The sequence below is a fragment of the Ambystoma mexicanum genome, chromosome 6q (assembly GCF_040938575.1).
Source record: "Ambystoma mexicanum isolate Mex_15411 chromosome 6q, UKY_AmexF1_1, whole genome shotgun sequence".
In the NCBI taxonomy this organism is placed as follows: domain Eukaryota; kingdom Metazoa; phylum Chordata; class Amphibia; order Caudata; family Ambystomatidae; genus Ambystoma; species Ambystoma mexicanum.
In genome coordinates, this window is record NC_090937.1 from 83,479,540 (window position 1) to 83,503,546 (window position 24,007).

At 45.0% G+C, this 24,007-nt stretch overlaps 1 protein-coding gene across 1 annotated transcript in view; it reads left to right on the plus strand.

Moving 5' to 3' along the window:
* Nucleotides 1–1,017: 1,017 nt before the first annotated feature.
* Nucleotides 1,018–24,007, plus strand: part of LOC138515790 (estradiol 17-beta-dehydrogenase 11-like) — a 151,393-nt gene continuing 128,403 nt past the window's right edge. Inside the window, exons 1-3 of the mRNA XM_069630515.1 lie at nucleotides 1,018–1,350; nucleotides 14,840–14,947; nucleotides 19,122–19,253. Coding sequence (XP_069486616.1) covers nucleotides 1,141–1,350; nucleotides 14,840–14,947; nucleotides 19,122–19,253 — 450 coding nt within the window. The 5' untranslated portion in view covers nucleotides 1,018–1,140. The remainder of the gene's footprint in view (nucleotides 1,351–14,839; nucleotides 14,948–19,121; nucleotides 19,254–24,007) is intronic.

The window sequence follows — 24,007 nt, forward strand, 5'->3', positions numbered from 1 at the left end:
AGGCGAGATGATCCTCTATGCGTCGGATACTAAATGGGCGAGAAACCCATATTGTAGGTGCTTGGATGGAAAAGGGCGATCCACCTATTCTAGTCGGTTTGGTGGGAGTGATGACAAGGAGGAGACTGGTGCCTGAGCTCAGGTTTCTGTTGGGTCTGTGGGGGGTGAGCTTGAGTTGTGGATATTCAGGACCTGTGTTGTGCAGAGCACGGTGAGTGATGCATATAGCCTTGAAGGTGGACCATCGCCCGACTGAAAGCCAGTGACTGACATGGAGGGCGTGTGTGGGGAATAAAGCAATGAAAATTACGAGGAGGTAATCGGCAAACTGCTTGCACATATTGTACCTTTTACGGTATCCCTACAAAATATTCCCACCAAAAATATTGCAATACATATGGCCATTTGTCTCGCCATAGGGGAAATTTTTGGGGAGGATATTTTGTGGGAGCGGGGTTGCGAGGGGTGTCCCCCGCACATTTTAAAATAATGTAGGGGTTGTGGGGGTGTCCCCCGCTGGATCTATGGGTCAATATCGCCGCAAAAATATGGGACCCCTTTTACACACTGATTTACTTCTTTATACAACATTCAACCATACATACAACCAATCATAAACATATTTCAAAATCATACACATAAACCCACGGCTACACCAAATGAATTCCAATCACGTTGTTTAGCCACCAGTACACCCCTCTATACACAGCACATCACATTCTCTAAAATCATGGCAGGGCTCTTGGCTTTTGCTTATTTTATGTGTAGGTTTTGCTAAAAAAAAACCTGAAGATTTGAGCTGCTTTAAAATGTAAAAAAAATATCCCTCGGTGGAGTTCTGAACGTTTCTACAGCCTGATTTCAGATGGTCAGAGGTCGCATAACAGCTGTTAATTAGACACAGTCCTGCTGATGTCACGTATTCTTCATTGTCATGAACATGCATGGCGACGAACTGGTTAACGAATGTCCATGAAGTCACGTGGCCCTGCTGAAAGTTGCAGACAGAGCCCCGCTGTTTATGAATCAGGAAACTACTTTTAGCTGAGGGGAAGAGAACGCTCCCGCTTTACACCTGGTAAAGCCGGGGGGTGCCGGGAGGCAGAAAAAAGGCGCATTGCATTCAAGCATCTCCCAGCCATGTCCCTGCTGCTGGAGCTCCCCCTCCTCTTGCTCACAGTGCTCTGCGCATACCTGGAGTCCTTTGTAAAGCTTTTTATTCCCCTGAAAAGGAAGTCTGTGAGCGGCGAAATCGTCCTCATCACCGGGGCCGGTCAGGGGATGGGCCGGCTCACGGCCTTCGAGTTCGCCAAGCGCGGGAGCGTCCTGGTCCTGTGGGACATCAACAAGGTGAGCACCTCCGCTGCCAGGCAACGAGACTTCCAGGACTGGTTACAAATGCATCCTCGTCATCCTGTCATCATGGACGTAATTTAAGGTGTGGTGGGGATGGGGCAAGGGTGTTTGTCCCCCAAACTTTCGTGGCACACGATTTTGTCCCCATTCATTTGGCAGGGGAACCTTTCTTTTAGATGTCATGTCCCCCCTAACATTTTCAGCAAATGTACTCCACTGCACCCTGTCACAGATTTCTCCCGCTTCTAAGCACTGTAAACATGTCTGCTGTTACCCAGTGTAATGGTGCTTCATGCCTGGACCTCTGAAGGACTGAGGGTAGAGAGTGGGCCGCCTGGCAGAGATCGAGAGCTGCAAATCTCATGCTGCTCCCGTCTGGCTTTCATTATTCTTGTGCTATATGAGCCTAGATATAGCTCTGATGTATACATAGTGGACAAACAAAACTAAAAAAGTACAGAATCCAGGAAGAACAAAAAGAGGACTATAGCGATATCCCACACCCTGACTTGATAACTGTATATACGTGGGTATCTATATCATTCACAAACTCGTCACTTTTCTTCACAAAACACGATTGTACTGAATAACTCGTGTGTGATATGCAGTGAGCTGCTTAAGGGATCCCCCTTCAGGCTGCAATCATGAGACGCAGACATGAGCTAATTCATTGAACTATTTGCGTGTAAAACAGGGATTTGCGTGCCAACCTTCCCGCAAATCCCCATTCGTCAAACGGGGGTTTGCCGCAGAATGGCGCGCAAATCCCAGTTTTTCACGGAGATAATTCCACGAATCAATGCATATACGTGCAAGCTGACATGAAGAAATCGCTGACGCCTGAGCTGGACTGTGGACCTTGTGGCATGGGTCACGCCTGTGTTGTTGCAGAGGCGGTGGCACGCTCGGTGGACCAGGGGTCAACGTCCTTTCTGTGGTGAGATTGCTGCAGTGAAAGGTAAACATTGCACAATAAGTCCAAGAGCGGTTGCCCCGATTCGGCCAAGGACTGCTTGATTATCTACCCATCTAGTAAGTAGACCTTTGACCAACTGGCAGGGGTCAAGTCCTAAAAATGAAAGTGAGGGAGGTGGGGGGGGGGGACTCATCAAGAAACGCAATGGGGTGTGAAGTTGCCAGAAATCCGCATATCAAGGTGAAATGTGCACATTTCATTAAATTGGATTTGCATAACCACCCAACTTCAACAGGAGGAATGGCATTTGCCTTTCATAAAATCAAGGCACACACAAAACCAAGAGAGGACAGTTTTCTTCTAATAGTGTTTTTGAAAACGTGAAAAGGTGTGCATGGTTTAAACTCCAAGGACTAATACAAATGTTTCCCTGAGACTTGCGGTACGAGATGGGATACTTCACCTTTAGTTCGTTATAGTTTTAGAACAGGTTATATAGTGCAGTGGTGAAGTGTCAGGCCTACAGACTTGACGGCTGGTTTGATTCCCGACGTCGGCTTTGATTCATAAATTCAAAGATGATATCCAATGTTTCTCTTTTAGCTGGGGGGTGGGGGGACAGGGGAACTCTGTTCCCGTGTACCTTTGACTTGAGCCCTGCCAATTGAGGAGATTGTGAAGGGAGTGCAAACTGCACAGAGTCACCTTGTCATGACTTGCAACCATCAGTGTTTATTACATGTTCAAATGAGCAGAGAGAGAAGCACTTAACGCCCAGTACTATGTTCCTTACCACGTGATATCCAGATGTTTTCACTGATAGTTGTTGAACTCTTGGAATCTCATTACAATTTTGGCGGCAGCGGTAAAAAAAAAGTATATTTTAAAAATTTTTTAAAATAAGTACCACAGAACTGAAAGGTGTCTTAACACGTCCATTTACGCTCTGAGACATTATTTTCGTTTTGGAGGGTGGTGTCGGAACGGGGATTACATTTCCGTCTCCCTATTCCCCTCTGCCCATTTGGTTTTGTCAGCATGACATTTTCATAAAGGCATAAAACCAATGGATTACACTACGGCATGCACCTGCTTTTTACAACAACAAAGAGGAGGCGGATTCCATGGAAATCCATCGTCAACATTGCCTGCCATGCGTAAATGGCGTCAACATTGCCAGCCATGCGTAAAGGGCTGCAGCATTTATTCATTTTGCATTGTATAGTGCAAACGAGAGATGTCAAGGCCCTTTCGTTACCGTTTGGCCTCTCCGTTTGCCCTCCGCAGTGCAAATGATGAAAATGGCCTGGGGGGACCTGTTTGCACATTTTGTGCCAACGCAAGAGGTCCCCTCCAAGCAATTAACAATTTGTGTTTTAAATGAGCTCTGACTAGTTTTGCCGCGGTGGCTAATTATGGATTTTCACTACTGAAAACCGGACAAACCACATGCTTTCGTGTGGAGCTAATTATCTTCACACAAATGCGGTAGCAGATGCCATATTACCCGGAGGAATTATTACCAAGTCCTTTAGTCCCTCTCTCCTCCTCAAGTACTTTTCTGATATGCTGCTTTGGAGTGCCGGGCCTTCTGGGTGCCAGGTCACAGTGCTGGCAGGTATCCTGTCATTGCATCAACAACCAAAGCATCGACAGCCATACCATCTAAAAAAAAGCATTAAAAAAAATAACATTTAATGCATTTTGTTTAGATGGTAAAGGGTTTAGTTTAATAAAAATGGATTGTAAAGGTTAAAAAAGGGGGGTTAGGGAGAGACCCCCATTAAAAAAAAAAAAGACAAAAATGGCATTAGATGCTTTTTAAATTTTTTTTTATGTGGTATGGCGTTAGATGCTTTGGCTGTCGATGGAATGACTATAAACCATGCTGGCACTAGAAACCGCACTAGAACGGGGAGAGATGTGACGAGAAGCTGCTATGCACTCCAGGGCCGCAGGGATCTGTGTCCCTGTGCCGCAGCCCACCACTGCTCTCTGAAGCATGGGGGCAAAGGGGTGCTGCTTGGCTCCGCCAGTGTGCTTCTCATTCCCATCAGAGTTTTTGTAAATCTGGAGAGTGGGCCTTCCTGAAGCTGTGCATGCAGAAGTTGGCTTTTCCTGTTGCTGCGGATGTGGCGGTTGGTAAGGGGCACCACTCAATTCCCTGAGCGTATTATCCTCAATTTGCACATTCATTGAGTAATATTCATTGATAAATATTTCCATAAAGGGTATTTTCACAAAGTGCATTGATAGGAGGCTATAAGTGAATGGTTAGCAACAACAGGTAAGAGAGAGAGTTGGGATGATGGATTGAGGTGGATGAGTTAAGTGTTATGGATTGAAGGTGAAGGATTGTATGTGGATAGGGTAGGCAGGGTTGAAGTGAAGGATTGAAGGATAGTGGTTTAGGGGTGAGGTTGAAGAGTCTTAAGGTAAAGTGTTAGGGCTAACAGGATTCAGAATAAAAGGTTAGGAGGGAGGGGAAAGGGTATTGTGTGGAAGGTTGGAGGTGAAGGGTTTAAGGTGGAGGGTAAGGGATGAAGTGAAGGGTAGTGTGTGATGGGCTAGGTGAAAAGGGCTAGGTGAAAATGGGCCTGAGGTGAAGGGATATGAGTGAAAGTGCAGGTGTGAAGGGTTGGAATTTAAGAGTTTAAATGGGCTAGGCAAGGTGCAAAATGTGCCCCCGCCTCTAGCCATTGGCTAGTCATAGTTGACTCTTGGCAAGTAGGAAAATTTGTTCTGTCTGCATGCATGCATACAGTCTCGGTGGTGAGTTATTTTTACAGATGGCTAGTACCTTTCAACTTCAATTTGTGGGGTATAGTAATTGTAATTGGTTATTTATAATGCGCTTAATACCCAGAGGTTTCTAAGTGCAGATCCGGGGATTGAAGCTGTGTTGTTCTGTATCTTGTCTTGCTTCCAAGATGAGCGTGTTGCCCCTGAGCTATCCCCCCGAGGGGTTAACTGGGGTAAATTGTCTTCATGCACAAAACACACACTTTGAATGTTACAATTACATCACACATGAGACCTTTTTATCTTTGATATATTTGCATCTTGCCAATGCCATCAATGTTCATTTTTCCATCATGACATGTTCACATTACTCTGGCAATAGACTTTTTGACTCCATGTGTTCATTATTTTAAGCTGCACAATGCACTCATTTCCCTGATAGCAGTTTCCGTGTTTGCAAATGATCACTTTAGGCATCAGTCACCTTTAATGAAAAGTAGGCATCTGGTTTGTGAGTTTTTTGACAATCGCATGCAAGGCCCACTTATTACAAGTATTTCTCTTTCGTTGAGAACAGCATTCTGATATGTGGCAGGTGTGAGTAAAATACGGCCTTTTTGTCTGTCAGCTCACAGTGAGTGTTCCAGTTCTGTCAGCCAAATGCAGTTTCCTTTGTATTGTGCAGATAATACCCCATATGATGTTACTTCTGCTGGCCATGCAGAGGCTGGAGATATCTGCCACTATCCATGGACACATCAGACAGATCGTTCACGCATATATGTTGGGGCTGGGAAATGGTTAATGTGGAGAACCCATCATCACCTCGGTAAAGGTGTTTGCAGATCTTATGGAGTTTGGAAGCCAATGTGCTCCAAACCGCACAATAATGCAAATACCTAGGGCCTCATTAAGAGACTGGAGGGAGTCAAACAAGTGACATTTGGAAACACAGCCTCTTTTACTGCTATGCCAGATTTAGGGTTGGGGACTCAAACCTAGTAACAATGGTCTGTTTGCGAGTGGTGGTAAAGCAGGCGGTGGCAGTCATGATTGGTGGTATTATTGTATGTGGTGATGCCACCTAACTCTAGTGTAGTCCAAGGGAACTCCTAAAATGGGGAGTTACCCAAACTCTAAATCAGACTCTAATCAGCATTTACCACCTCCAGCAACGGTAAACAAGTTTCAGTCTAACATTTTTAAAGCTTTTTCGAGTTGTCCCAAAACACCTCCTCAAGGGAACTCTTTGCGCTCGCTTTAATCAAACTTTTCGATTCGTTGATAGTTGTTCATCCAGTGTGCTGCAGTAAGGCGCATGCTGCCTGGAAGTTCATTGTTTTGTTTAGTGCCATTGAGACTGTGGGTGGAAGCCGATTTGTCTCGGTTGGGAGTATAGAGCAAGCAATCCTCTATCCCAGGGAGGAGGGGACTGCTCAAAGTTGGCACCTGTTAAGAGGACGCGTTGGTTCTGGGCGCTTTAGCTGTACCTCGGTGAGCGCTGCACGATTGCTCCTTGTCTCGGTTAGTGATGCTTGTGCTCTTCTTCTACCGCTTTACTGTCTGTGCTTGCAGCGTCCATCTACACGCAGCTCTGATCTTTCTCGCAGCAAATTTTGAGTCCGTGCGCAGAGATCTAGAGAACCGGGCTGCTCCCGGAACAGCGGCACTGTAGACCAAGCACCGTCAGTCAGGGAGGCAAACCGCAGCGCTTGCACTTTACCCTCAGTTCTTATACACTGCAAACAAATCTTAGATGATGGCTAATAACCCCAGTCAACCCCCACTCATTTACGCACTTTAAACTGAACTCTGCACATCAGTGCAGTCACACTCAGGAAAGAGTGAAATCCCGGGTGCCTGCTAGCTCGAATCTCTTCATTAGTATTGCACCTTATTCCCACATCAAATGAATGTACGCAATTAACTGAATTATATCCGGAAGGGAGTTTAGTAGTTCCAACAGAGGCGCACAGGATCAGATAAACATTGAGCAAACTACCGGTTCCGCCTCCCAATTGCTAATCATGGAACTTCACCACTTTCAGCTGGTGACCGATAGGGAAAGGTCATTTTGGAGAGAAAGGTAAACATAAGTTGGTGCAAATATAACCGTGTGCTGGGTTGACTGGAGGGCAGGCATGGGTGAGCTACCATGGGTAGGATCAGGCAGGGAGGGGTACGCTCGGGTGGGTGCGTGAGCTTTGGAAACAGGGAAGGGTTAATTTGGCAAAGATGGGTGAATGGAAGCGGGCAGAGCTTAGCTATTGTCAAGAAGTTCTCTATATGCTCAGATCCCAGTCCTGCATTGCTTTCGCAGTTCCAGTGCATGGGAATATACGTTACTGGCTAATGAAGTGCTGCCTGCATGTCCACTAGGTCGTGTGCAGAGGTGGAGTGCAGGGGCATAGGCCGCCGGGGCTAAGGGCGGCTACGCGGCAGGTGATGATGCTTTGCTATGGGGTGATGCCAGCGGCTGCAGTGATGAGGTGCAGAGACAGGGTTTGGTAATAATCCAGGGATTTGATAATCCATGGCAGCGACTCCCAATATTGATGACTGCATGAATTTTGCAAATTAAAATGGTGTTCTTGATGAAGATGCTATATATGTTCATGAATGTCCCCAACATTCCCCACAATGTCCTTTGCTCAGCAATTTCCACTTCTTCCTCTCCCCTCCCTGCACTTTCCCCCTTCCCTCTTCCCTGCACTTGCGCATTCTCAATGTCACTGGGCCTAGTAAGATTGTTGTTTTTGTTCTCCCTTGTTCCCCTCCCTTGCTTCATCGCGCTCTGAAACACTTGTGCATGAGCGCGATATGAATCAAATATCAATATCAAGATCAACATAGTTACGGGTATACTACAGAACTGGTATAGAGACCTTATATGTTCTAATGAACAAGAAGATTCTTACAGGGAACTAGTGGTGATTGGTCCGGAGACTACTGGTCAGTGTTTACCGCGTATTTGTACAAAGAATCTACTCCCTGAAGGTGTTGTTGCACACTATATTTTAAGATACTGGTAACTAAGACTACATCACTGTGATATATGTCTGATTGGCAAGGGAGCACGCTAACCTTTCTGCCCCTGTGTTCTGGAAAACGCATGCAAACGAGATGATCATGAGGAACTTGGGGATAATGATAACTGATAGCAAAACAAGAGGTGGTGGCTGGAAGATTATGAATTAATCTGAACCTCTGCCACTTCTCTGGGCAAACCCCAAGAACATCGTTCTTTGACTGCCAAGCCATTACAGAAAGGGGAACGACCATATGCAAATAAGCCTCGGCCCCACCCCAAAAGGGGCCATCCAGTCCAGACTGCTTGGTCGCATCCCTTCTGCACGAGACCACAAGCATTATAGCCAAGCCTTGTTAAACTATTTGTGAACTCCACTGGGAGAGGGAACTGTTTCAAACATGGTTCTGATACAGAGGTTTTTTTCCAATGCTAAGAAAGAACCAAGCCGTGATTTTTGGTCCCCAATCTCTGTTAAACAGCAGCGTCACTTTGATATGGGCCCTCATTACAACTCAGGCGTTAAGGGGTTAACGGCGCCGTAAAAGGTGGCGGCGCCGTTAAACCCTTAACGCCTGATTACGAGGTCCCTTTGCGGGTTTGGCGATTTTAACGCCTGCTTTTTGCAGGCGTTAAAAACCAACCTGCAAAGGGACCTTGGTGCTAAGTACGGTGCCGCAATTTGCGGCACCGGACTTAGCGCCTTCCCCATTTCTATTGAGCCCTATGGGGCAAAAATGGGAATGGTGAAGGGCCATGGCGGCATGGGGAATTACCGCCCCGCCAACCTTGGAATGGGGCGGTAATTCCCCATTCCGCCATGGCGGAGTCGGTAAGTTACCGGCATGGACCATGGTGCTATTAGCACCATGGTCCAACGCCAGGGTCGTAATGAGGGCCATGGTATGGCATTTATAGCGCGCCTATACACAAGTGTTTCAAGGCGCGACAAGACAAGGGAGGGGGAAACAGATTAGACAGGTGTCATTCAGATCGCGCAAGTGCATTGGAAGGGGGAAGGGGGAAAGTGCGGGGGGAGGGAGAGGGGACAGTGCAGTACATGGGATAATAGAAAAAATAACAATAAATAAAGGTAAGGCCAGCAGGTGGCAAGTGCAAGGGTAAGTGCAGACATCAGCTATTAAGTGCTGGTAGTGGGGCTGTAGGGATACAGACAAAAAGTCCTCAAGTCCGGGGGTTGCCAGGAAGGCAGTGCAGGTGTGCTACTGGTGGGGGAGGGGACCTGGGCCCGAGATCAGAGGGTGGCCAGGTAACCAGTGTAGTTTCAGAGAAGAGGAGAAAAAGCAGAAGCAAAGAGAAAGGTTTGAGGTGCTTCCGGAACCGGAGATGATTCTCCTCAATTTTCAGGGAAGCTGTTCCAGAGGGAGGCCCCAGCTGAAGAAAGAGATCTACCACCAACTCGTTGCTTGGAGAAGCGACTGACCCTGAGGGAGTTGGAGGCGGGTGAGCGAAGAGCTCAAGAAGGAAGATATTTAGGAAGAGAGAGTTGAAGGTATTGAGGCCCCAAGCCTCAGAATGCCTTCTGGACAAAGCACAGGGTTTAGAACTTATTCCTCGAAGCCACTGGGAGCCAGTGCAGAGATTTCAGTCCTGGAGAGATACGATCCATGGGCCTGAGGCCAAGGACAAGTCTTGCAGTCCTGTTCTGGATGAGTTGCAGAGGACAGAAAGTAGAATCAGGCAGATTTAGAAAGAGGCTGTTGCAATAGTCAAGCACAGAGAGAACCAGAGTTCTGGAGACAGTGATCTTCTGGGGAAAGGAGAGAAAAGGAAGAATACCTCTGAGGAGGTGCAGCTGGTAGTGTGACTTCTTAGAGACGTCGGAGATGTGAGGAGAGAAGGAGAGTGTGGAGTCGAAGATGTCCCTGAGGTTTTTAGCCTCACAGGTAGAAGCAGGAAGAGGTCCAAGAGTGGCCGGCCAGAGAATGACAGGAAAGGAGGGTGTGGGTGTGCTGATGAGGAGAATCTCAGTCTTACTGGCATTAAGGCAGAGATCATGGGCAGCACACCACTCCTGGATGGCGGACAGACAGTCGGTAATGAGAGAGGGAGAAGAGGTGGCTGAGGGTAGCCTGAAAATGAGCTGAGTGTCATCCGCATAGCACTGGAAGTTGGGGTAGAGAGCGGCAATGCAGTGGGCAAGAAGTGCCAGGTATTGGTTGAACAGCCAGGGAGAGAAGTTTGACTGTTTTGATACAAAATGGGCTGTTCTGTTAACTGACTACTCGCCATTTTAATCCCTATGGATATTCTCACCCAGTTCCTACTCTGCTGCACCCAAAACACTTTTCCCAGAGATCTCTTTGAGCTGGCTTTAATCAAGCCTTACCAATTAACTTTGTGCTCAGAGCGCCTGCCACTGTTTTTTCAAAGCAGTCTTTGAGAGTTCATGACTTAATTGGAGCTATAAACAGGCTGCTAATGTAATAAAAATGACTTAAGCACGTCTGAATATATAAGCACGATGCATGTCCTTTACTGAAGCCCTGTTAACAACAAGCTTTAGCAAATACAACAGTTTTGCCTTGCATGTAAATATTAGGCATTTGCCAGGCACTGCTATTAGATGCCCAGGTACTCACACCATTTTGCACCTGCTACAGTCAACGGCCAGATGATACCTCAGCGGCAGTGCCTCGCAAGTGCCTTTCCCGTGCCCACACAAAAACCCAAACTGTTGTCATTGCCAATGCTTGCTTTCCATTTTTATTTCAGTGCGTGACAGGGAGACCGAGAGTATGGACCTTGGACAGACAACAAATCAACTTTTGCCCTGCCATGAAAGACCGAATGAGTTGGTGAATACTAGAACTATAAGCCTTAAAAAGGCACCCAAAGGCAGAACATGTGTGTAGGATGTTCTGATACATGGACCATTGCTTGTTTAAGTAGGAATGTAGTAAATGATGGCCAAATGTGAGATGTTTTGATATTTGATTATGTACATTCAAACAACATTGCTTTGATTTAAGGGTGCAGTGGCTGTATCCCTTTAACCTGGGCACTATCTCTAATTTGTAAACACTACAATTGAGATGTAGAAAATCCAAACGCAGCTTGTTGAGGATATGCATAGCTTCACTACGTCCCAAAATCAGGTACAGTAAACTACTGTAGAGAGGAGTAAGTAGCAGGTACAGCTTCCAAGTACCCAGCCTTACCTCCCCCATGAAGATCATGCTGCGGGGTTGTCTGAATTATGCCAACGTCTTGTCTATCCTTTGAAATGGCTTCAAAATGCAGCCATACGGCTCATTTTTAAACTATCTGTCACCGTATACCTTCAAGGTGCTCTCTTTAATCTTTAAGTGTGCCTGGGTCATGGAGTGCAATTTCGGAAGCAAAATGAACACTTTGTTTAACTGAAATGAATTCTTCTGGTTATCTCCAGTGTAAACAAACAAGTAAACAAAGCAGGCCGCACCGCTCCAAGCAGGCCCCATGTGTAAAGACATCTGAAAAATGAAGAGCACATTCAACACGGTGTTCAAAGCAGCACCTTCTTGTGAATACCATATTTTTCAACGCCTAACTTTATGTTGCATGGCATTGAAATAGCTTGTGCGTGCCATGCATGTACTGTTCTCATGTGACTGTTAGGATATTTATGACATTACGTTGTACTGACTAACTAGAGGATGGGTCCTGCTTATCCTAGAATACACATTACACATGTTACGGTATGTTATGTATGTCTGATGCATTGACACCGGGCAGTCAAGGTCATCTCTCTTGAAGTAGAGCAATGTGCCATCCAGGCGATCCAGAAAAGGGACGGGGGTAATTTAGATGGCCGATGACTTAAGCGGTCTCAATAATGTCTACTGCCTTCTTCTTAGAGGCTTGATCATGAGATTCAGCAAAGGAGTCTGGGATGCCCTGGATTTCCTGCTGAGTCAGCAGTTCGGAATCTGCATTACATCTTTTCTCTTACTTAAAGAAATCTGCCACGCCTTCAATGCCCCCCCCCCCAACCGCCCGTCGAGCATGTGAAATGGGATCATTTTGGTGCAACCTTACCTGGGTAGAAATAAATGTCAATCTTAGAATCTTAGATTTAACATCTTATTAAATTGACCTGAATTCTACATTTCTCTGAAAAGTAAACTCTCAAAAAGGTTGAACAAATATAAAATACAACACTGAAAGAAGAAACTCAAGAAACAAAGAAAATGTGAATGTGGTGTCCAAACACCCGATAACACAGACACACACATTGACCATGCCAGTGGTTTGTATAAATGTATTTGATTAAAAAACATTTTAAAAATGCAACAGTGGCCTGCCTTGCATTCAAATACAAATAAATAAACAACTTAACTCTGGCCTTTGACAAACATACCATCATCACCCTGAATTTATTTTCAATGCAGATCCAACTAGGGCATCACAGAATAAATTAAGAATCTCCTGTTACATGTACGATTTGCATATACTTTGCCTATGCACCCAACTTGCCACTGATATCAGTTGACCTAGGCAAACCCTTTTACATGTTGAACTTTAGACAGCGACCAGAATGTTATTTGTTGCTTTACACGTCTCATACTTCTGCAGGCAAGAAGAAAGTGGAGGACTACCTTTGGCCGTCTAATGTCAGATTACAGGTCGGGCCTCCCAAAATGAAAATTCCCAAGCCGAAACAGGTGGCAAATCAAGATCAGGTGAATTGCACCATCCAGGGACACATTGGGCCTCATTACGAGTGCGGCGGTAAGGGGTTAACGGCACCGGTAAGGATTCTGGTGCGGTTAACCCCTTACCGCCGCATTCCGAGGTCCCTTAGTCGGTCCCACTAAGGCCGGCTGGTTTTACCAGCTGCCCTTAGCGGGAGCCGCTAAGGCACCAGGGAGCTAATGACGGGCCCGCTATTTGCGGGCCCGTCATTAGCTCCTTCCCCATTCCCATTGAGCCCTAAGGGGGCTCGAATGGGAATGGGGAATGGTTTCAGAATGCAGACTTACCAGGGTCCTCCAAGGTTGGAATGACCCGGCAAGTCCCCATACCGAGACCCCGGACCCGGTATGCAGTATGGGGGTAGCCATGGCGCTAATAGCACCATGGCTACCTCCATAATTTAGAAAGGTACATACAAACATTGTAGTGATGTTCCGAGGAGAACCACTGAGCCGGCCTGAAAAGAAATCCCTGACTGATGTGATTTTATATTTGCTTTTATTTCTCTTATTTTTTTAAAACCATTGAATTGTTTTGTAACTTTCCTCAATGTTTTTTGACCATGTCATAAAAAATGTAAACTTTATCTGTCAAAGTTGCCCTAATCTGACATCGTCTAATCATATGGCCTTATGCTCTCTTGTTCAGCTGAGCCTGTGCTCACTTATTGGTGGTAGCCGGGGCAGAGGGCGTTCTGGAACAGTTCCAGGCTTTCCTTCTTTTCTTCTTGAAAACTTGTGGGAAGTTTAAAATAACTTTTGCAATTGGTTGTACATTTAGTTTGGGCTGCAATTGTTTTTGGCCGGGGCTACCATTATGACAAGGCTTTAACTTCACAGTGAATGACAAGTACTCACATTCTCATTATATGTCATATGAGGTGGAGAACAGACTTTCCTATTTAGGGCCACCGATATAGCATAATAATGGCCCGATCTTTCGCAACGACATCATCCACGCAGAGACAGAGGTTTTTCAAACACGTTATTATGCCTCCCCAGAGCTTCAAAATCCGATACAAAATATCTGAGGAGGCTACACGGGTGACCACTGATAGCGTCAAAAGGTCTGAGCTTAAAGTACCTCTTTTATGTGTTCAACTATGTTATTGAAATTGAATTCATGTGAACATCGAAACCAGAAGGAGGCAATCAGTAGTTTATTACATGACATGCCCAACAATTTCAAGGACACATTGTCCCAAATATGAATTTTGTAAAGAGGGAAAAGGGGGTGAGGTGCACAGAAACGAGAATTTTCCTTTTATGCAGGCACCGTGCCCAGGTACTGTTGATGAGTATCCCGGGTGCAGTCAATTTGCCAGGGCTTTAGTACATAAACCATAAGTAACCCAGTTGCACAGCTAGGCCATGTTAGTGTTAGAACATCGGAAAGAGACAGGAGTTGGGCGTTTGGTGAGCAGCGGCAGAGCATATATAATGGATTGTTGAGAGACCGCCATTTGCGGAGGCATTGAACAGCTCGCTGATTCTGAATATTTATGGATTGTTGAGAGACCGCCATTTGTGGAGGCATTGAACAGCTTGATGATTCTGAATATTTATGGATTGTTGAGAGACCGCCATTTGTGGAGGCATTGAACAGCTTGATGATTCTGAATATTTATGGATTGTTGAGAGACCGCCATTTGTGGAGGCATTGAACAGCTTGATGATTCTGAATATTTATGGATTGTTGAGAGACCGCCATTTGTGGAGGCATTGAACAGCTTGATGATTCTGAATATTTATGGATTGTTGAGAGACCGCCATTTGTGGAGGCATTGAACAGCTCGATGATTCTGAATATTTATGGATTGTTGAGAGACCGCCATTTGTGGAGGCATTGAACAGCTCGATGATTCTGAATATTTGTCCTCAACTCTTGACTTTCAAGGGATGAAAGCAGATTTTCATATGTAAATAGGCCCTGCAGGAGTTGAGACTCCAGGTTGCAGGAGAGAGATAGGAGTTGGATCCCGCTTCGGCATTACCCACCGCACAGCCCAGCACAGTAGAAATTGAGTGTGAATATGATTTGTCTTAAGCAACTAAGAAAATGCATCCGTGTAACTGTCTTCCCTTTATGTGTCTTTTTAGCAAGCCGTTGAGGAGACAGCAAAACTGTGCAAACAGCTGGGGGCCGCTGCTCATGCATTTGTGGTGGACTGCAGTAAGCGTGAGGAAATTTACCAGGCAGCAGACAAGGTAAAAACCCAAAGCAACAGAAACATTGCTCACTTTCTTAGGACAATCTGTAGTGTCATTGGTTCTCAATTACACAAACTTTCTTCTGGGACAGGTCAGAAAAGAAACAAAAGCAAGGGTGGCACATAGCAAGCACAACATCCTTTACTGTCGGAGGTCAAGGATGATAGAATGCAATAAATAGTTCCGCGATATGTTTATTCGGCAATGGGCAGAAGCGTATTGTGCGGATTGCTTTGATTTTTCTTTTTTATTCTATGTTTGACACGTTGCATGAGTCGTCTTAGCATTGCCAGGATAGTGACCTAGAATGGTGGCAGGTGTGTAATTTGGTAACCGCTTGTGTCATTCCTATGCAGAATTCCTCTAATACTGACATAGTTGCGGCTAGCCTCTATTCTGTTGCCACATTGGACGGTACGTTGACCAACCTGTCAATTACTTTGAAATCCAATTGCATGCACCAGGTTTTGAGGTAGTTTCACACTTTAGACAGTTTCCATGAATTACACGTTACATAGCTAAAATAGGTAGTAGTTGTCTTTCAGGTCACATGCATGCACACCTTTCCTCATCTCCTCACTATCAAAACTGCAACGCCATCATCATGAGTCTGGCAGTAAAAGCTGTACCGGCTCTTTTTGCCACCAACCAGAGTAGGAAGCTGGAGAGATTTATCACATGTGGTAATCCCATTTAATTCAGCCCATTTTATTCAACCCCTGTAAATACAGACTGATTAATGGCGTTGAATAAATTCAAAACACTCTGGCAATTTTCGCTTTCAGTTGAAATATGTAGGAAACAATTGAATATCCCTCAAACTTTTAAAAACGTTCTTTCACTATTGGGATTCTTATGTATAAGGGCAATACAATATGCTATGGGGCCGCTGAAGGGGGTGAACAAGGCACCTTTCTTCTTACCCACTTTTCAATGTCATACTGGCATGGGTTATTTGGGGCTCAACATTTCAAAATTAAGATTGCATAACCGGGCCCTAATGGTATCTCCTAGTTATCCAGCATTCCCCAGTTACCAGGAGCTACCGCTCTGGAACAAGGAGCTAGTACATAGGGTTCTGTAAATCTAACGTCCACATAAGATGCATAACACATAATTCTTTCTATTATGTAATCTGTAGGATGAGTGGACCGCAACCTGTAGGAGATCTGAACATAGGAGTACAACACCTTACTGCACACGGCAAATTATGAAAACCCAGGGGGATGATGGATGGACCCTCATGAGGGCCTAGATTTGGTCAGCCAAAATGAGTGACAATTATACCAGTTCCCCTGGTTAAATAAACAGACAAAGCCTTGCTTCTTATAACAAGCGTGAACTGCTTTAGTTTATGTCAATCTGTCAACCCAATCCTAGGTACACATGAACCATAGAACACTACAGTGCTCCTACCGGAGGCACTCTCTGCAAGTACATAAATGAACCAATCCTTAACAGTTCGTATTCCATCACTTTCCGTAGCATTAATTACACATTAGCTGAAATAATATTGAAGTAGGTCCTGTGGGGGGCCCGGAGGACAAGTTCATTCACATTTGGTAAATAACTGATTAAATGGATTAGTCGGGTCACTTGAGAACGTGCACATTCACATTTGGTAAATAAATAATCAAATATATCAGTGGGGTCACCTGAGAACGTGCATATTCGCATTTGGTACATAAATAATCATATACATCAGTGGGGTCACCTGAGAACGTGCATATTCACATTTGGTACATAAATAATCATATACATCAGTGAGGTCACCTGAGAACGTGTGCATTCACATTTGGTAAATAATTAATCATATATATCAGTGGGGTCACCTGAGAACGTGCGCATTCACATTTGGTAAATAAATAATCCAATATATCAGTGGGGTCACCTGAGAACGTGCGCATTCACATTTGGTAAATAAATAGTCAAATATATCAGTGAGGTCACCTGAGAACGTGCGCATTCACATTTGATAAATAAATAATCAAATATATCAGTGGGGTCACCTGAGAACGTGCATATTCGCATTTGGTACATAAATAATCATATACATCAGTGGGGTCACCTGAGAACGTGCATATTCACATTTGGTACATAAATAATCATATACATCAGTGAGGTCACCTGAGAACGTGTGCATTCACATTTGGTAAATAATTAATCATATATATCAGTGGGGTCACCTGAGAACGTGCGCATTCACATTTGGTAAATAAATAATCCAATATATCAGTGGGGTCACCTGAGAACGTGCGCATTCACATTTGGTAAATAAATAGTCAAATATATCAGTGAGGTCACCTGAGAACGTGCGCATTCACATTTGATAAATAATTAATCATATATATCAGTGGGGTCACCTGAGAACGTGCGCATTCACATTTGGTAAATAAATTATCCAATATTTCAGTGGGGTCCCCTGAGAATGTGCGCATTCACATATAGTAAATAAATAGTCGAAGATATCAGTAGGATCACCTGAGAATGTGCGCATTCACATTTGGTAAATAAATAATCCTCTTGATCGGACCAGCATCCCCGCACTACAGGTAGCCCACGTGTCAGCCGTATGCTGGCACACGCAGGGCACTGTGTCTCTATTCCACTCTTTACCCTTCCTACCTGACTGCTAATACTTAGCGTGAGAACTGACCCCGCTCTTTCTCTCTCATGAGCAGTGGCAGGCAGGGTGAAGCACCCGCCAAGTGCTCCTTCAGCTCACGACCTCCGGCTCATTATCTCGACCCCGGGTGGGGCAAAGAGAAATGCTGGCCTCGACAGGCAGATGGCCTACGGATGGGGGCCGTCCCTAACACAACAGAGGGCCTGGATGCCCTCTGTGGCGTAATGGAGCACCCTTCTCTGCTTGTCTCTCCCGGCTCTCCCCTCAGCCGATCCCCTCAGGCTCTTATCTTCCCAGGAACTCTCCACTTGTGTCCGCCAGCAGGGGGGCCTGCGCCCGTCCTGAGGTGAAATCACATCACAGACAGCCCTGCTCCGCCTGTTGGTGGAGCCTACCATGATTGTTCTGACAAACTCTGCACGGCAAGATCAGGCGCAGATGAAACTGACAACTCGGAGAGAAAGTAAATAAACATGCCACCAACAACGTGACACATAGCCCAGGCACACACGAAAACCCACAGGAAATGCGGGTTTACACTTTAAATGTCATATGGATGTTTCCTAATGTTTATTTATAGATTGTCCTAAATGCACATAGTTAAATTCACATAGGTGTGTTTGTTTGGCATCAGCTGGCCTGGCAAGCCAAAAGTACCTCCTGGTAGATGTTGGTGTCAATCTAATCAGGCTCTTCTAAGCCTCAATCGCTCCCAGCAGCCAGCTCCCCGCAATTTGGCACCCTGTGATATTACTGACTGTGCCTTTGAGTCAGTAGCATAGTAAAGCTTTGATCCGCCACTGTACCCATTCTATTTCCATCCTCAAAATGATGGTGGACATGGATGGAAAAAATGCCTGAAAATGATCTGAAATACCCCATGCAGATTACTGACAGTGTCGGATTGGCACCCTCGGCCTTTCGGCCCGTGGCAGGGCCGAAATCGTCCCTGGGGAGTGGGGGGGGCTGGTTTGTGGCCATGCCTGGGCCAGTTTGTAAGAAAACAAAATTGAAAACAAATTTATGCTTTTCAATGTTTCTTTTTTTTTCTCCAAAAAGCCTTTCATCCTTAGGTCGATAAAAGAGTACCAACACAGGTTGGGTGATATTGTATGCATATTTGTTCTATAAAAAAAGAGTTTAAGCCTAAGTGCTATACAATATCATGATCATTTGGCCTTGGCCGTCTGCTTGGATTCACAGTAATTTAGTGTACTTAGGTCAATGCAATTTGATGCCACTTCCTGTTTTGTCAAGGGGTGAAAGGTTGTGTTTCATCGCTTCCTGGGATGTAACTTTGCGGTGGGGTCAAATGACATCACTTCCGGTAATGTCCTCAGAGGTTAAGAGTCGTGAGACGAGGGGTCCACCACTTTTTTGAGTCGAGGGGGGGCCACTTTTTTTTGTCCCAGTCCGACCCTGATTACTGAACACGCTAATCGTAATATCCTCTTTCAGTAATCCGGGCAAAAAATCTGTTGAATTCGTAGTGAGACCTCAAGTGAGACCTAAAATTCTTCGGTCGTTATTTTGTTTTGTTCTTAGGTAAAGGAGAATATCGGAGATGTCACCATCTTAATAAATAATGCTGGCGTGATTTTCTGTGCGGATCTGCTCACGCTTCAAGACAGTCAGATACAAAAAATATTTGAGGTCAACACCCTCGCTCATTTCTGGGTAAGTGTGCAATACCACCACCATTGTTTGCATGCTGCATGTTTTGTGTTAGGGGTTCAGCCTACTCCCGTCAACTCGTATCCTTCTGTTCTGTTGTTATTAGTGGTCTTTCGACTGCCAGAGCAGTACTTTGCGATGATATAGTATTTGATTGATTTACAAAAGATGACTCCAACTTGTGTGATGACGCTGTCCACGCAAGTTGTAAACATTGTGTATTGAGTGATTCGCAAAGGGCTTTTGCACGTCCGTGATGCATGCTATGTGCACTTATGCGCTGAAGACTCAAATTGTATTGTAGAATCATTGGCAGGGGATATTTCAAGACTAGTTATGAACACATGCATGATTGACCGACGGTTCCTCTTAGAACGGTAAGCCTCCTGTGACAGCCTCCCCCTTGTCTGACCTGCAGCAGGCCAGGTGCTCCTGTGCAACCCAGACTGGTATCATTTTAGGCCGCTGTCCAGCCTCGAAGTGCCTCACCCCGGCTTGCTTGTATAAGGAACGAGTTTTTCTGATTGTGTTTGCACTTCCACACCTAAAAAGGGTGGAAGTGGCAAACAAGCACATGGTCTGGAACGAGCTCTTAGCAGGGATGGCAATTCACCGAAATGCCAGCAGTAGCGGACGTGACATCACAAAACTGATGGTATCACAGGATGTGCTAGAACATGGACCTTCACCCTCACCTGATAACAACACAGGAAGTGACTTCACAGGTGTAAAGGGCGCAGAAGCTAAAGTAGAATAGAATGGTTTCTAGACCAGACAAAAATGATTTCAGTTACCAATCACATTTTATTAGTGTGCTGCCTTGATGTGCCAGGTGCGGGCTTACATTAGGACAAGTGAACTAGCAGAACAAACATAGGGCAACATGTCACCATCTGGCCATTTACTGCCATCTTAACACCAGTAACAACCTCATGTCCCAGGTTTAGCCTATGTGAAAAACAGCCCCACATGCTGAAATACTTCCACCACATGCCAATGCAGCCCCATGTTCCATGTCACTGGTATAGTCATAATATGCAAGGTACAGAGTGAACAGCACAGGTGCTGCTATCATATTCCAAGTGCAGCCTCCAATACCTCAAAAACACCATCTAATTCTTCCTATAACATCATTTTCTCTGCTATAGTCACCAGAAGCAAGTTTCAGCCGTGTGGTCGCATGTGCTGCCAATGTACGCCAAATTCAGCCTCACATCCCTCAGAAATGCAATTTACCACAAGTTACTATCCCACATGCATGGTGTAGTCACCCGATACAATATGCAGCCTCACATGTCCGGTTGCTGCCACCATATGCCAAGTGCAGCCTCACATCCTTCACAGTCCAGCTAATGCCAGCTAATGCTTCCTTTGCATGGTATAGTCTACACATGTGAGGTGCAGCCTTAGATGTCCAGTTGCAATATTATATACCACACAGTGCCTCAATGCCATCCATTGTCAGTTACTGCATAATATGAATGGCAGACACCGTATGTAATGCCAGTATGTCTTATTGCTGTCTTCATAACCCAAGCACAGCTTTAATGCATTCAGTGCCAGACAATACCTCATATGCACATTGTTGCCATCATATGTACTCACATCCTCACAAACGCATGTGCTGACCCCTCGGAGGCGCAACCCATCCCTCTACCGCCGGCCAAAATGCTCATCGACCCAGACGCCTATAAGATTCCAACCTGCACATGCCCTACCTTACCTTGCAGGCGCGCATCACATCTTTGCCTGCACTTTCTAGTAGTCACCTTATGTTAAGGAAATATTTTTCAACCTCCTCTTGAAGGCTGTACAGCCACTAACCTTAAGGTGGTGCACAGCACCTGCCTAAAAGGAAAGTGAAACTGCTCTTAAAATGGTAGAGTGCCAGGGCATTCAGGCTTAACACCAGGAAGGGAGGACGTCCACACACTTAACCTTAGAAAATACATCACTGGTATTTTGAAGTATATACAAATGTATTGTTACACATATATAACTCTAGTTGTTGCATAAGTATTTTAGGAAAGCACATGTGACAAATTTGATTCTGCCCTGCAGAAGTACAAGGATGAGTAGAGGCTAAAATGCCCACTCCTCCCTCACACTGCTTCAAACCAAGACCCAACACAGTCAGAAAGGTAAAACTGGTACAGTTAAAGTATACACCTCTTTTGTCGTTTGTGGTAACATGGGCAGAGGGAAGGCTATGCTCTTCAGAGAGGTGTGAATATGATTCAATAGTGTCGTGGAAAAATGCCCTCTGACTATTCCAGCGCATTCGTGACCAATTTATTAGTAGAAAGCAAGCAACAGGACAAAAACAAACCAATGACAGTACAAGACTTCGACGCAAGTGAGAATCCCTGATCCTCCATGAACCATTCTCTTATACCCAAAGGAACACATACATTACAACGTAAGGGGAGGTCCAGGAAAGTTAAATAATCATACTGAAACAATGTTACAAGCAGGGAACAAAGCCGCACTATATAAGACTTTGATACCAGCTGGGTTCACACATGTAAGACGGTGTTATCAGGAAGTACAGAATAAAGTGATACATTTAGTGGAGCTGACTATACTCCTCAGAGGTTCACACATAGTCAGAGGCAGGTGAGCATGCTTACGGTATGTTGACTTCCATCTACTAAAGCCACTTTTTCTAAAGAAGCGGGACCCTAAAACACGCTTATTTATGCTGAAAGGGAAATACATAAGAAACGAGAGATGTGAAGCTGAGCATAGCTACACACTAGGCGGGGTGCCTTCATGACAAGGATATGAAGAGTAAGCCTAAAGCCTCAACTCACACGTGCAAGAAACAATCTTAAACATGTCAGTCTGCAGTACCTACTTCTTATTATAATGCAGCACTATGCTAGGGCAGTACATATATTTTCAATTCCAGACTTTCCCCCACAATTCCCTACTAGGAGACCTTCATTCCAGTCTCATTACATATGTCTTTGGGGGAACAATCATCACATCCAGGCATATCATAATATATTATTTTTTCCGTAGCATGATAGTAAAGCACTTGAGCAGCCTGAGAGACTTCAGACCAGGTGGCGCAGGTAGCTCATGCTCGATAATAGAGATACTTAGAGGCTGTCAAGGGTTTTGACCCATGTTGAATTATTAGACTGGGTAGATGTGGGGATGAGCTGTTGCCGCCCATCATTCTATCCCAGAACAAAACTAAATCAATAGACTGGGTAGATGTGGGGATGAGCTGCAGTTTTGCGCACACCAAAATGGTCGCCTGACCTGCCAGCCACCAGTGCGAGCGTGATAGGCCAGGAGTGCCATGAGTGAAATGTGTGCCAAAGGAAAAACAGCAGCTTGAAAGCGCTTTAAAATCACCTTTGTTTCTCTGAAATGCAAGCTAAAAATGCCTATTTTAAACATTGCAAGATATTCAAAAATCTCAATGAACACCAGCAGACATTTGCCAGAATGTAGACTTGTGTGCATACAAAATCTGGAAAGAGAAAGAGCCCAAAACAATGTTTATAACAAAACTGGCTGAGCTGTGGATGTCAGCAGCTGAAGTGAAATTGGACTGAAAGACACTAAAATCTAAATGTTTAAAATAAATGAGTGACCTACAGTTGAGTGGCGCATAGTTTGCAACTGTTAAATGCCATAGTTTTGAACTTAGAATCAGCGTTCTAGCTGCATGTGTAAAAATTGCAAGTTTGGTTTGAATGTAGAAAACTGGGAAATAAAGTGACATTTAGCTGAAGCCTGGCTTGAAGAGAGTGAATTCTGCCCGGCAACTACCCCCGACAGGAGTGAAACTTGCTCAACCACTCTTCCCAGGCCTGGCTGCATTCTGCTGCCCCCACCAAAAGGAGATGACACCTCCCTGATTGAATCAGGGGAGGAGCACCTGGGGACTGCAGGAAACTAAACAAAGCACTGTCCTTGGCCCAGGCAAATGTTAAATTAGGGGGGTCGTAAATGGCTTCCTCTTGGAAGGAAACGGGGAGGGGCACTGCATGTGAGCAAGCTGAGCTTGGGGGAAGTGGATAAACCAGAAATTCCACCATGTGCTTTGGAAAACCACACCCCTTTGGGGCCAGAGCATAATTTTAAAAAGATGAATAATTCATAGTGCGGACTTGTAAAAATTATATAAATAACATCATCATTCTTGTGATTTTTCTGTGCACATTTTAAGAGGTGTTAGGACTCTGGGGTATGTTCTTGGGGATAGTAGCAGAAAAAAGGTTGTTACTCCAAATGTATGCATGTTAAAAATCTGACACTTTATCATCTGAAACCCATATCCCTGGTGCACATTTGTGTAAAATCTGGAAAGGTTTAGAGGTTGTTATCTGGATGAAAAGGGGAGAATTCTGTCATAAGTGGACACAACATCTTACAAAGACAGGGATCGGATGGTTTGGTGCTACAGAAAATATGTTAACTGGACATATAATATTAGAAAAATGGTACATAGATAAATATGTGTTTGGATCAGAAATAGATTTGTGTGCAATTTGACAAGGGGAGGATCCTCTGACTATAAACCTACCTCATCACTCTGACTCACAACCCAGTTCCCCCAATCAAGGGAGAGAGGAGGAACTGGCCAATGATAAGTTGAGAGGGTTGGGCATAGAAGATGAGCCGACCCTCCCACTTTCTAAACACATAAAAGGAGACTGTGCAGGACAGGTAGGGACATTCACTTCCCACTTCAAGCTGATTTCTTGCGGAGCGTTTTGCCAGAAGACACCAGATCCAGC